Genomic DNA, 12,640 nt, shown 5'->3' on the forward strand with positions numbered 1-12,640 from the left:
TGAAAATGATAGCACAATGCCCTTTGAAACTTGTTCATATACTAAGAACTGCTGAAGTCCTTTCTTTCCAGCTAGTCTGCACGTAGCAATCCTTCATTCAAGTGAGACTCAATCATACATTCAAACAACAGAGATTAGTTTATAAATTAGAAGTAAAATTGACAAACTAAAGCCTATCTTAACTTGTCTGTGTCATGCGATATCGACCCGATATAGGGCAATGGTCTATCGAAACATCATAATTGATTGCCAAGAACTTGGGTCCCAAACGTTGCAAAGTCCCATTCAAACATCTCGATACTCTTTACCACTCATCTAATCATAATCATGAATTGGAGCCAAGGAGATATTAGCCTTGTGCGTGTGGAGGTGGCTCTGTCCCCAATGTCCGCAGCTTATTCCCGTGTTAGAAGAAAAGAAGACGATACACACATAGGCCTTCAAGTCCGAGCAAAACCTCTTGGAGTGTTAACATCCAATCAATGAGGCGAGTTGAAAACTTGAGAGCACAAGAGAGAAATTTAAATACAATTTAAATTTAAATTGTATTTAAATTTAAATACAATTTAAATACCATTTGATGCTAGCTTTTTCACACTTGCCACTACTGGACTAAACGACATGTATTGATTTCCTGCTTCGTCCCTATTTTCGGGAAATACTGTACTACACCTGCTCATCTGGCAATGAAGAGAGATCAGCTGCGCAAAGAAGAAACCACCAGCAAAAGTATACAAGGCCCACATCAGGACCAGTTAGAGAAAACATTAGTTGGAAAATGAAACCACTATACAAAGGCTCTACTCGCCTACTTTCTTTTCCTTAACGTTTGAACTCATAACATGGTATGTACAAACGGCTCATACACCAACACATACTCATAGCGGAAGGAGGATGGTGCAGAAGAGTCGGACAAAGGGCTTGCCATCACCTGAACTTGCGGGGCTTTATTACCCGGACCTCTTTGGAAGAGGTGCCTTCGTGGATAGTTCATTCAGTAACCCCCCTGGATGAAGGTGTTAAGACGCCTCACCTCTTCACGATGTTCCTGCACAACTGCCCGCACAACATCTCCAATCGAAACCATTCCCTTCATCTTCTTGCCTTCAACAACTGGAATGTGCCGAATCCTGTTGTCTGCAGTATTAAATAAGTCGGAAAAGTGAGCTCAATGTTTAACCAAAACTGGTGGTAATCGTCTTCTTCAATACACTTCCAGGCTAATAACATCCTCAAAATACACCTGTCATCAGCTGCATCGCTTGAAGAACCCGAGTCTCCGGGGTTACTGTAATGAGCTTGTTCTGTGATAGCCACGTAAAACATGTAGGATAATGTAGCATAAAGCAAATAAATAGTAAACAAAGGAGGAAAAATACCTCTTCCGTCATGATATCTCCAACTTTCGTTGTTTTGGATGATCTGCCTTGAACAATTATCTTGCGCAGGTAATCTGCCAACCAAAATCATGTATGAAAAAGCACCGATCGCTCACCGCTAAACAAAGGTGAGCATAATATGCATGTGGAAAACATTTAATGTGAGTGTATGTTATACATACAAAAATACAGCACCATTTTGTCTCAAAAAACTTGCATCCAGCTTCACCACCATGCTAAAAGCCAATACTAACTACTTCACCTCTTTCTGTAACAATCCCTGCTATGGACTCCTTTCCAGTCGGCTTCACCACTAGAAGAGCTCCTACATTGTGCTGAGTCATCTGTGGTAAACATACAACAAAATCAAACAAGGAAAACCCCAAAATGCAAAAAATACAGTACGTACAATAGATGGAACAAGCGTGAAACGTTTAACTTCAAAACGCATATGACATATAAATTCTTTAATGACAGATAACAAAGTATGCGCGAGCCCAAGAAACTCACAGATTTCACAGCATCATAGACAGTATCATCTGTCTTGCAAAAGAGCCAAGAACCATCTGCTTTCTCCCCCTTTCCTTTTAAAATGTCAGAAATAGTGGTGCTCTCAAAGCCATGCTCCTCCAGAGGGTCCGCCTTCCCTGATTCGTTCCTCTGGAAGGCAAGGGCACATGCTGAAGATGGCGGGACATGCTGCAAAGAAGATGCTACTAGCACCTTCCATTTCACAGGCATGGTTCTTGCAAATCGTAGCATTTTGGTAGCAAAATGGAGCTGCAATAGAGATGCGATGCAGCATATGTAATCAGAGATCTCTCTCTCTCTCTCTCTCTCTCTCTCTCTCTCTCTCTCTCTCTTTTTGAGTGAGCTAACGACAATGCGATACCTTCATTTCTACACACGCCATACCTGCTGGTGAGCTCGTTGAAGAAGCTGAGAGCGGCGTCAAGCTAGGTCACGGGCCACGATCTGGGTTACACTTTGTAGGTAGACCATGTGCGTGCGTGCGTGCGTGGCGTGTCTTAGAGAGAGTCCCTGAGACTCCCTCCGTGTGTGTGTGTGTGTGTGTGTGAGAGAGAGAGAGAGAGAGAGAGAGAGAGAGAGAAGCGCAGAGAATCTGTGTGCGCGTACGACAGGGTATAGAATATATTTAGTGAGAGAACGGGCGCTGTGTCACTGTGTGTACGAGAGAGAGAGAGAGAGAGAGAGAGAGAGAGGGTCTTTAAACTAACGCCTTGGCAGGCATTATCCATTTGGACTCGAGCATTTCTTGAATTTAATTGAGGCTTGCTGCGAGCAAGCGAGCCAAGATGTTTCCGGGCGACTCTCTCCTCTTCTTGAAAGCCTGCCTCAGGTGCTCAAGAAGGCCTTTAAAATTGTGCAGACATTTAATTTGGCTTCTGAGTCGAAGTGTAGTATTGAGAAGTTTAGACCGATCTACCTGATGAAAAACGACTCATTTGATCGATCGATCTAGTCAGGGGAGATTGTGTCTAAAGGTTGGAATTTTAGGCATCTAGAGGCACCCTTAGGAGTGGATGTTACCCACAAGCAAAGGTTCCAGGGGGTCCTTGAGAAGATTCAGAGGAAAATGAGAAGGTGGGAGTATGTGTTGCTTCCCTTCCAGGATCGGGTCAGAGTGATCAATTCATTTATGCTTCCTTATATTTCCTTCACCAGGCCACTCCTCAAAATAGCCAAATGTAATTGGAAGGAGTTTTTGAAACCAGTTAAAAGATTCTTATGGAGGAACAACATTAAATCATCGGCACCCTGGTGGCAATGGGCAAAATGGGAAGGTATCGCTCGACCGTTGCTCCAAGGTGGCTTGAAATTCTCAACCCTGTTGTTCATGTTGAGGCCATGTGTGTCAAGTTTGGGGTCTCAATTGCAAATCAAGACTAGCCTTGGGCTATCATGACCAAGGATATGATTGACAAGGCAAAACTTTGCTCTGAAGGTGGTCAATGGAAAGGAATCGAGGGACACGACAAATTTTTAGCCCCGTGGTGGGCTTGCTTACGACTGAGTGGCAGCACGGGAGAGATGGTGTGAAGTGCAACAGAGCAACAGGGACACTGCAATGGGGTGAACTAACTAGATACTTCGAGGACTTCATCTTACAATGGCCCTCTGGCTATCTAAAGTTGTTGGGGTTATCTTGAACCCTACTGGAGAGAAATTGCAAGAAGGATGAACAATATAGGACACGAACGTGTGTGTGTGTGTGTGTGTGTGTGTGTGTGTGTGTGTGTGTGTGTGTGTGTGTGTGTGTGTGTGTGTGTGTGTGTGTGTGTGAGAGAGAGAGAGAGAGAGAGAGAAAGATGGAGGACAATTCTACTTTCATGACTGGCTCCAGTGGAGAGCCATCCCTTAGCACTTTGAAACGCATTTCCTTCACCTCCTTCTTGGACACCTTTTGACAATGAGAGTTTCTAGTACGGTGAAAAAGTATCGATTAATCACAATAATAGGCTTAAGAACCATAGAAATATTGATACAAAGAGCGCAAACTACAAATAAAGCTAAAAATGTGGCAAGCATATTAGTGTCATGACACTGACCTTGGTGCTTAATCGTTGTAGCAATGATACCATTACAACTGACCAAAAACCTAAACCTACCTTTTACGCGAGAGAGCGAGAGAGAGAGAGAGAGAGAGAGAGAGAGGAGAGGGGGGGGGGGGGGGGGGGGGGGGAGCTACTTCAATTGAATCATCCATTGAGAGCCCAACATGTTAGTAAATAATGACCCCATACTATTTTGGGACCTCTCTGACGATTGCAATCCGAATAGCCATCATACGAATTACTATATATGATATTCCATCCTATAACAATATTACCACTATCAAGGAACCTTGGATCAAAGAGAAACCTCAAATATAGAGAGATGGGAAAATGGCACTTTTACAAAGAGAGAGAGAGAGAGTCATAAAATCTAATATTTAACCAACCCAAATGATTTTCTCATATTAAACTAATTATTTAATGTGGGAGAATAAATGGGAACAAGGGTTAGAATATAGATATGTGCTTACAGATCTATCTCAACACGAGACCAATGTAAAGGGACCCAAATGAGAGATGGTCTATCAAAGAGCAAGGTTAACCAATGGAGCTTAAAGACCTTAGGGTTAGCTTCATTGAAGACCTCCAAACGTTAGTGTTAAAAGTCCTTTGACCTTAGGTAAGCTAGGGTTGTGCTTGAGGTGGGAACCTGGCCCAAGCTTGAGGTGTGTGTCATGCCTAATGACTGAGATCTTGAAGTGCTTGATGATTGAGATGCTTGAGGTGCTTGTCATGCTTGAGATGCTAGGGTTGTGCTTGAGGTGGAACCGAGCCCAAGCTTGAAGGGCTTAAGGACCGAGCTTGTGGTGAGAACTGGGCCCAAGGTTGAGGGGCTTGAGGTGTCACAAAAGTAAACACATATGGCCGAGCCATGCAAGTAGGGGGGTTGGTTGCTTAACCACTCTCTCTCCCAAAGGGCACCCCTTGCTCAAGAGGCAAGTAGGACACATGTTAAGCCCCTAGCTAGGTTACCCTCAAGGATTGTCCAAAGCCTATTGGTTGACCCCTAGAGAGGTCCAATGATAATTTAATTGATTTAATTAAATGTTTTAGCATTTATCAAGTCCTCTCTCTCAAAGGGGAAAGGGGCACACTTGTCCCAAGGCTACCCTTGTTGTTTGATATGCCCTTGCATGTGATTGGCTAGGCCTGGAGGGGTCCAATGAGCTTCACGCATGAGCTACAACGGGGGGGGGTCGACCAAAGCAAGAAGGGGGGCTGCTTGGGGGGTATACTCTCCCACACACACTCTCATGGTGTGAAGTGAAAAGTGCAAGATCTCCATCTCCTTCTCCAAGCTAGTAGAGAAGTTGAGAGCCTACATCAACACTCTTGGCTATGGAATGCAAATCCAACCAAGAGCCATGCTTCAATGCTTAAGCTTTCTTCTCCATCTCCATTACTATGCTATTATGTATACTAGCAAGAAGAGTGATGATAAGTGAGGAACTACTTTTTCTCCTATGGAATGCTTCTTCTTCCTCTTCCCTACCCTCATTCCCTGCTAGCTCTCTCCACCTTCGAAGGTGTTCGAGGCCTTAGGACTGAGGATTGGGATAGATAATGCTTTTTGCAAAGTTGATGTTATGCTCGTGATGCATTAAGTTTTCAATCTTCATTGCATCACCTAGATCACAAGCAACACAAAGATTGTATTGTACCAAGTGTTAACTGAGCCGACGTCAGTTAACAGGAGCTGCTAAAGATCGAAGCCTTATGAATGCACATCGAAGACGAATATGAAGAAGCAGTGAAGATTGGAGTTACATAGTTTTCACATTTTTCCAAAATGGCCATGTATTGTAATTTCCCAATTTACTTAGCCATTGTGACAATTGTAACGTGTTACGGGCTCAATAAGAGTTCCAAGATGTAAAGCATAGGTCATTTAGTGTACCTGGGTTGCAAATACAATAAGTGTGGAGCCTCAAAGGTCTTGGGCGTCGGACATTACACATTTTAGACCTTGGCTAAGGTATAAAAGCCACCTTTGTAAAGTTTATTATTAAGTTTTGGATAATAGAAACATAGCGTAAGCTAACGGCGCTCACTTCTCTCCTTCTCGCGCTTCCTATTCCCTTCCCGGTTGTCACATTGCAATGCCATCATTGCAACCGCAGGTAAGAGCTCTGCGCATTGACGTAAGCATTCCATGGTAATCCGTAGCTTTTGACATCGTTGACCCGCGGCCTAATTTCATTATAAGTAGGAATTTAAGCTTCAAAATCATAAACTAAGTATAGGCGGGGTATTGGGGCATCATTGCTAAGCATTTAGATGCGTTTTGGGTTGAAAACGATTAGGTCAAAAACTCACTATTGTTAATAATCGCGATTTTTGCACTTGATTTAAAGTGAGATTTGAGACCATAAGCATGTGTGCCTAGGTCTTATAAACATGTCCTAGAAGTTTCGTAACGTTTGGATGTCATTTAATGCTGTAACGGTTGTGATTTGTTTGCCGATTAACGACTAGCTCTTGGTGATTTTTGTCATTTGAGTGTACCTTGAGTTAGATGCGAGTTGTCTATTGTTTTCCAAGAGATTGACAACCTCTTGTAGTCTCTATGCACTAGTCGAATCAGCTTCGTCCCATGGATTGACAATTATATTCGTGGTTCTCGCTATGTCTATAATAAGATAGGAGTGAGGTTAGACACCCGTCCCACATTTGGCGCCGCTGTCGTGGATCAAAGAGACCTAAACTAGGGAAAACACGAGCGTCTTGTGTAGTTGTCCATCTTCCTCTAGGTTCACCTGTAGTTAAACTTTCTCTTTAAAACCGTATAGCTTAAGATTGTCGTCTTTTGCTATGTAGAGGTAGCTTGGAAGTAGATTGTACTTGCTAAGTACCTTGTAGGATTAGATTAGGATTTTGAGAATGATTGATGGACAAGACAATTCTTAAGATCAAAGCTCAAAAAACCATAAAAAACAAGAAAACCAGTGTTTGTGGACACTTTCCACGGATTAGATTAGGATTTTGCGAATGATTGATGGACAAGACAAGGGTAAGTAGAATCCGAGGTGAGATCTCAAATCATTGCTCACTCCAAAAGAATCATCTGTGAGTTGTTTATATGAAGTTGCAGAATTTCAAATCTACGGCTTGAAATAGCACCAAAAGACTGTCAACCACCAGTGAATCCAGGTGGAGATTATGCTTTGACATTTTAGGCCAAATTAAGTTTTGACTTGACTCAGAGGCTTAAAATAGATCGTAGAAAGACTATCCGCTGAAAAAGTTGAAAAAAGTATTCATTTTCGGCCAAAAGTAAATAATCGTGATTATTTACTTTTAGCTCAAAAAATGATCAAGGTTGATACTAATGACTATATGCATGTGTACAAACATCTTTTGTGAAGGCTCATAGAGTTTGGATCACAAAACATACCAAAAACTTGACAATTGTCGAGAAATTGTGTCTGACTTGATGAATCTTGTTCAAATTCTGTGAGGCTTGACTCAGAGGCTTAAAACATGTCACAAAAAGACTTAAGTATTGAAAAATTTGCAAAAAGTGTTCATTTTAGGTCAAAAGTAAATAATTGCATTTTTTGCATTTGGCTCAAAATGGATCAAGGTTGATACCACAGACTCTATGCATTATTACAAACATCTTTTGTGAAGGCTCATAGAGTTTGGATCACAAAACAGACCAAAAACTTGGTAAAAATTGAAATCCGTACTAATTGTCGAGAAATTGTATCTAACTTGATGAATCTTGTTCAAATTAAATTTTGATTTGACTCAAAGGATTAAAACAGGTAATAAAAAGATTGTCCAATGAAAAATTTGCAAAAAGTGTTCATTTTAGGTCAAAAGTAAATAATCACATTTTTGCATTTGGCTCAAAATGGATCAAGGTTGATACCAAAGACTCTATGCATGATTACAAACATCTTTTGTGAAGGCTCATAGAGTTTGGATCACAAAACATGCCAAAAACTTGGTAAAAACTTGCCAAACTAAATAATCGTGATCATTTACTTTTGTCCTATTGTTCAACTTTTTTGGCCAACTAAGCATACCACAAGTTTCATCATGTTATATTGAGCACACAAATCAAGTTTGGTAAGATTTGGATCAATAAAGTGAAAATTGTGGCCAGATTTGTAAAGTCAGTCTTGCAGACACAAAACTGTTGACAAATTGAGTAGTAATTATCCAAAGTTGGTGAAACTTGGCTAGGGAGCTTAAGTTGAGTTGCTTAACCAGTTGGTATCAACATTTTGACAAAAAGTTGTTTAAAAATGTCAGAAGTAAATAATCGCGATTATTTACTTTTGCTCCAGAATTGAGAAATTTTACACAAGTGAGTATACCACAAGGTCAAGCATATCAAGTAGACTCCACAAATTAAATTAGGTGAAATTTGGATCACAAAAGTGAGACTTAAGCCAGATTCTTGGAATCAGAGTCTACGGACACTAAACAGTTGATAACTTGGACAAATCTTGTTCAAACTCAACCAAACTTATCCAGAGACCACAACAAGGTGATTACTTGGCAGAACAAGCCAAAAAAGTGTAAAAACTGAGAAAAGTAAATACTCGCGATTATTTACTTTTGAGCCCCAGAAACAAGATTTTGGACTTTTGAGCTTGTACAGTGTTAAAGCAACATAATACAAGGTCATTGGTCAAGTTTGAATTCCATCATATCAAAATTAATACATGATAACTCAGTTTCCAAGTTGCAGATTAGTCCTTTAGCTCCTTGCAAGGATGGAATTTGGCACTCTCATTTGATCACTCACTTAGCTCAGATTTAAGAACCTGGTTGCAAGCAAAGAATTGGGAGCTTGACAGGAGTTGAATTCAAGTCAAGTGGGAAAACGGATAACAATCTAATCTGCCGGTTAGGTTTTTCAAAGCCCAAATTTTCATCATTTCAAAAGTTGCAAATCAATTCGGACACATTCGAGCTAGAGTTAATCAACTCTTGTGAGTCTAAGAGCAATCAACTGCCAAAAGTACTTGGGCAAAAGCAGTCTTATCAAACTCGAGCATGAGTAATTCTGCTAATCAATACCAAGATCTGCTAAGAGATAGTTCTTAGAGACCAAGACAACATGGATTCAAGCAGAGCCGAGAGTTCAAATGCACAAGAATCGAAGCTAACCAGTAGCAGTAGCAACACATGCATAACTGCAACAAAGCGAATATTACGGCTATATGGCTACAATGGGGATAAATTTTTGTACACGGATTCAGAAGGTCATAGGTATTTTATGAGCAGCAAAAGCTGCACAGGAGCCAAGATTCTTTTGATGAGAGTAAATCCAAATTCAGAGAACTCCCAGATGTTCACAGACTTCAGTGGAGCTAGGTATTGCAAGCTCAAAGATGAAGTGCAGATAGAAGTAAAAAAGATTGATCCAAGTGGTTATCCAACAACCTGCACCAGCCAGCAAAGCATTCATTTAGTGCATATGCAATCAGGGTCATTGTAAATGGAGTATGTTGGGGTATAAAGCCCAATGTGGTCGCCCAGGTAAGTGGGCGGGCCGCCAGGTATGTACACATATTCTTTTGTAAAAACCTAATAAGAACTCACTATGCTCTACACATTACAGTAGAGTGAGTTCACCATATCGTCGTGCTCTTCTCCTCGCACTCTCTCTCTCGCGTCGCACTTCCGCTCGTACTCCTTCAACTGGTATCAGAGCTCAGATCGAGGCTCGGGGCAGCATTTGCAGGTAGCGAGAGTCACCTGCTTAGATTGGAGTGAGATTCGACAGGCGAAGACACGGCCCCAATTCCTGTGGGAGAGCCCGAGGGGCTTGGTGTACTCAGAATTTCATTCTGAGGTCATCTCGGCCACCGTTCGGCTTCAACAAAGATCTGCGCGGGCCATTTTCGACTACGTGGTCTCGGCGGGTGCAGATCCGACTCTGCAATTTTGGGGTTTCGGCCTACGACTGCAAGTGCTAAGGATATCTGCACTTCCAGAGTGCTGATTTGTGGCTATCTACACAACGAAGGACGACTTATAGTTCTTGGAAGCGTGTCACATACGACACGTGCGCACCTACACACAGAATGTAGGCAACATCCACTAGTTCATCAGGTAGCTTGTGTTTGCTGCTTGATATTCCAGATTTCATCCTGACATTGCAGGTACTTCCACATGGGATGTATTGTCAGAGATGATGTATGTCTGTTGAGGGTTTGCTGGCTGTGAGTCACGCAGCAAACAACCGCCGCAACGGTTACAGCATACAGTGGGAAATTTGTGGATGTATGACTTTGTGGGAAGTCTATGTACTGTCAGATTTACTGCAGCCTTTGTTGAGGGTCGAGTGAGGTTTTATTGAGCTGGGGGATTCTCGAATGTTGAGATCCTTTCGGTGATACAGGTCTTGGAGCGATCCCTCGAGCACCCTTAGATAGGTAGCTAGGATGTATTGACTATGAGTTAGACAGTTGGGATTGCATCTTTGCTTTACTGCTGGGACAGTCGAAAGCGAAGCTCGGGCTGGGCAGTGATGAAACCGGGCACAGTCGACGATGTTAGGACAGTCGAAGCTGGTGCGACACCACAGATTGAAGCAGAGAGCGACAATGTAGCAGATGACGACAATGTAGCAGATGTCGACACTGTAGCAAGACGTGAGCGGGCAGTGAAGTTTGAGCCTTGCTTGGGCGTGGGCAGTGCTGGTGCAGTGACGCCCCCCCACAAGTTCGCCCTCGCCCAGGGGGAGACACATAGAAGAAAGGGTTAGGGTTTTGAGAGAGAGAGAGAGAGAGAGAGAGAGAGAGAGAGAAGAGAGAGAGAGAGAGAGAGAGAGAGAGAGAGAGAGAGAGAGAGAGAGAGAGAAAGACACCTAGCTTCTTGGATAAAATCTTCCAACTTCTAAGAAAGCACATGATGGAACCAATTTCCCATTGTGAAAGAAGCAGATTTGGCTCGTGTTGGTACAAAAGAAGCAGATAAAACCTATAAAGCTCAAGGGGATAAAACCAGAAGATATGGACGAAGATGAATGGAGCGAAATGGATGAATTGACACTTTCTACCATTATGCTGACTTTGGCAGAAAGCGTTTACTTCAATGTAGTAGACGAGATGTCGGCTTATCAAGCATGGTTAAAGCTGAGTGATCTTTATGAGAAGCAGAGTGCAGCTTCACAGGTATACTGGCTTAAGAAGCTTGTTGACTTGAAGATGAAAGAAGGGACACCTATGTCCAATCATCTGAATGAATTCAACACAATCTATAGTCAGTTGTCAGCTCAAGGTGTCAAGTTTGATGAACATGTTAGAGCTATGTTCCTGTTGATCACATTGCCGGAAAGTTGGGACACTTTTTGCACAGCTTTGAGTAATTCTGCACCTCCAGATGGTTTGAACACAGCAGGTGTAGAAGGAAGTCTGCTTACTGAAGAAACCAATAGAAAGACAATGGACAAAGGCAAAGGAACAGCCTTAGTTGTCAGGGGAAGGACCAAAGAAAAGTACAAAGGTGGAAAGAGGAATCAGTCTCGTAGCAAGTCCCGCAGTGCTAAAGGCAAGAGTGATATAGAATGCTACCGTTGTGGCAAGAAGGGTCACATGAAAAGAGACTGCAGAGAATGGAAAGCAGAAAAAGGCAAAGAGAAAGCTGAAGACCATGGTGAGAAGAACAAGTCCTCAGTGAAGATTCAAGAAATAAATGTGACAAACACTGTTGCAGAGGATGACAGTCTAGTGTCAGGAGACATCTACTTTTTGAAGAATACAATGGACTCAGCTCTTCTTACAGCATCTGATGGAAATGCACTGAGTGACTGGATTATAGACTCAGGGGCATCACTTCATGTGTCTCCAAACAAGGAGTGTTTTACCTCTTATGTGACCACTAAAGATCATGTTCGGCTAGGCAATGGGCAGACATGTGAGATCTTAGGTGTTGGAGATGTTCAATTGAATTTTCAGAATGGCTCTTCTTTCACGCTGAAGAATGTGAGACATGTTCTCGCAATTACAAAGAGCTTGATCAGCACAGGTTTACTTGATGATGCTGGCTACGTCACCACTTTTGGACAGAACATGTGGAAGATATCCAAGGGTTCTATGACAGTAGCACATGGAGTAAAGTCTGGAGGACTTTATATGATTTATGTATCAAATTTCTCTAAAAATGTAATCAATGTAACCGAGCAGCCGAACGTTTCTTTGTGGCACAGCCGGTTAGGACATATGTCCAAGAAGGAAATGGAAATCTTGTCTCGTTCTGGTTATTTGCCTGGCTTTTCATTTAATGATTTTGAATTCTGTGAACATTGTCTGTATGGTAAGCAAACACAACAGCCACATAAGCATAGAAGCAGTAGAAGAGATACACAGTTGGCACTTGTTCATAGTGATTTGTGTGGACCTATGCCTAACCTATCTCTAGGGGGAGCTTCTTACTTTATGACATTTATAGATGATTACTCGAGGAAAGTATGGGTTTACTTTCTCAAGCACAAGGATGAAGCGTTTAGTGTTTTCAAAATGTTTGTGACACTTGTGGAGAATCAGAGTGGCAAGAAGCTTAAATGCTTACGCACTGACAATGGTGGAGAGTATGTTTCAAAGGCCTTTCAGGACTTTTGTGAGTCAAAAGGTATAAAATGTGAACTTACTGCTCCTTACAATCCTCCTCAAGATGGTGTTGCTGAGAGGATGAATAGGACCATACAAGAGAAGGTCAGAAGTA

General features: G+C 42.1%; 1 protein-coding gene across 1 annotated transcript; it reads right to left on the bottom strand.

The window, feature by feature from the left end:
- Positions 1-730: 730 nt before the first annotated feature.
- On the bottom strand, positions 731-2,457 carry CBSX3 (Cystathionine beta-synthase (CBS) family protein). The gene is made up of 6 exons (XM_086526866.1): positions 2,295-2,457; positions 1,890-2,159; positions 1,642-1,723; positions 1,380-1,453; positions 1,244-1,304; positions 731-1,137 (listed from the first exon to the last, which is right to left on the bottom strand). The coding sequence occupies exons 2-6, from the start codon at positions 2,139-2,141 to the stop codon at positions 995-997; spliced, it is 612 nt and encodes a 203-aa protein (XP_086382992.1). The 5' UTR covers positions 2,142-2,159; positions 2,295-2,457; the 3' UTR covers positions 731-994.
- Positions 2,458-12,640: the final 10,183 nt, after the last annotated feature.

The sequence above is a fragment of the Adiantum capillus-veneris genome, chromosome 13 (assembly GCF_014529385.1).
Source record: "Adiantum capillus-veneris isolate H3 chromosome 13, ASM1452938v2, whole genome shotgun sequence".
Taxonomy (NCBI): Eukaryota; Viridiplantae; Streptophyta; class Polypodiopsida; order Polypodiales; family Pteridaceae; genus Adiantum; species Adiantum capillus-veneris.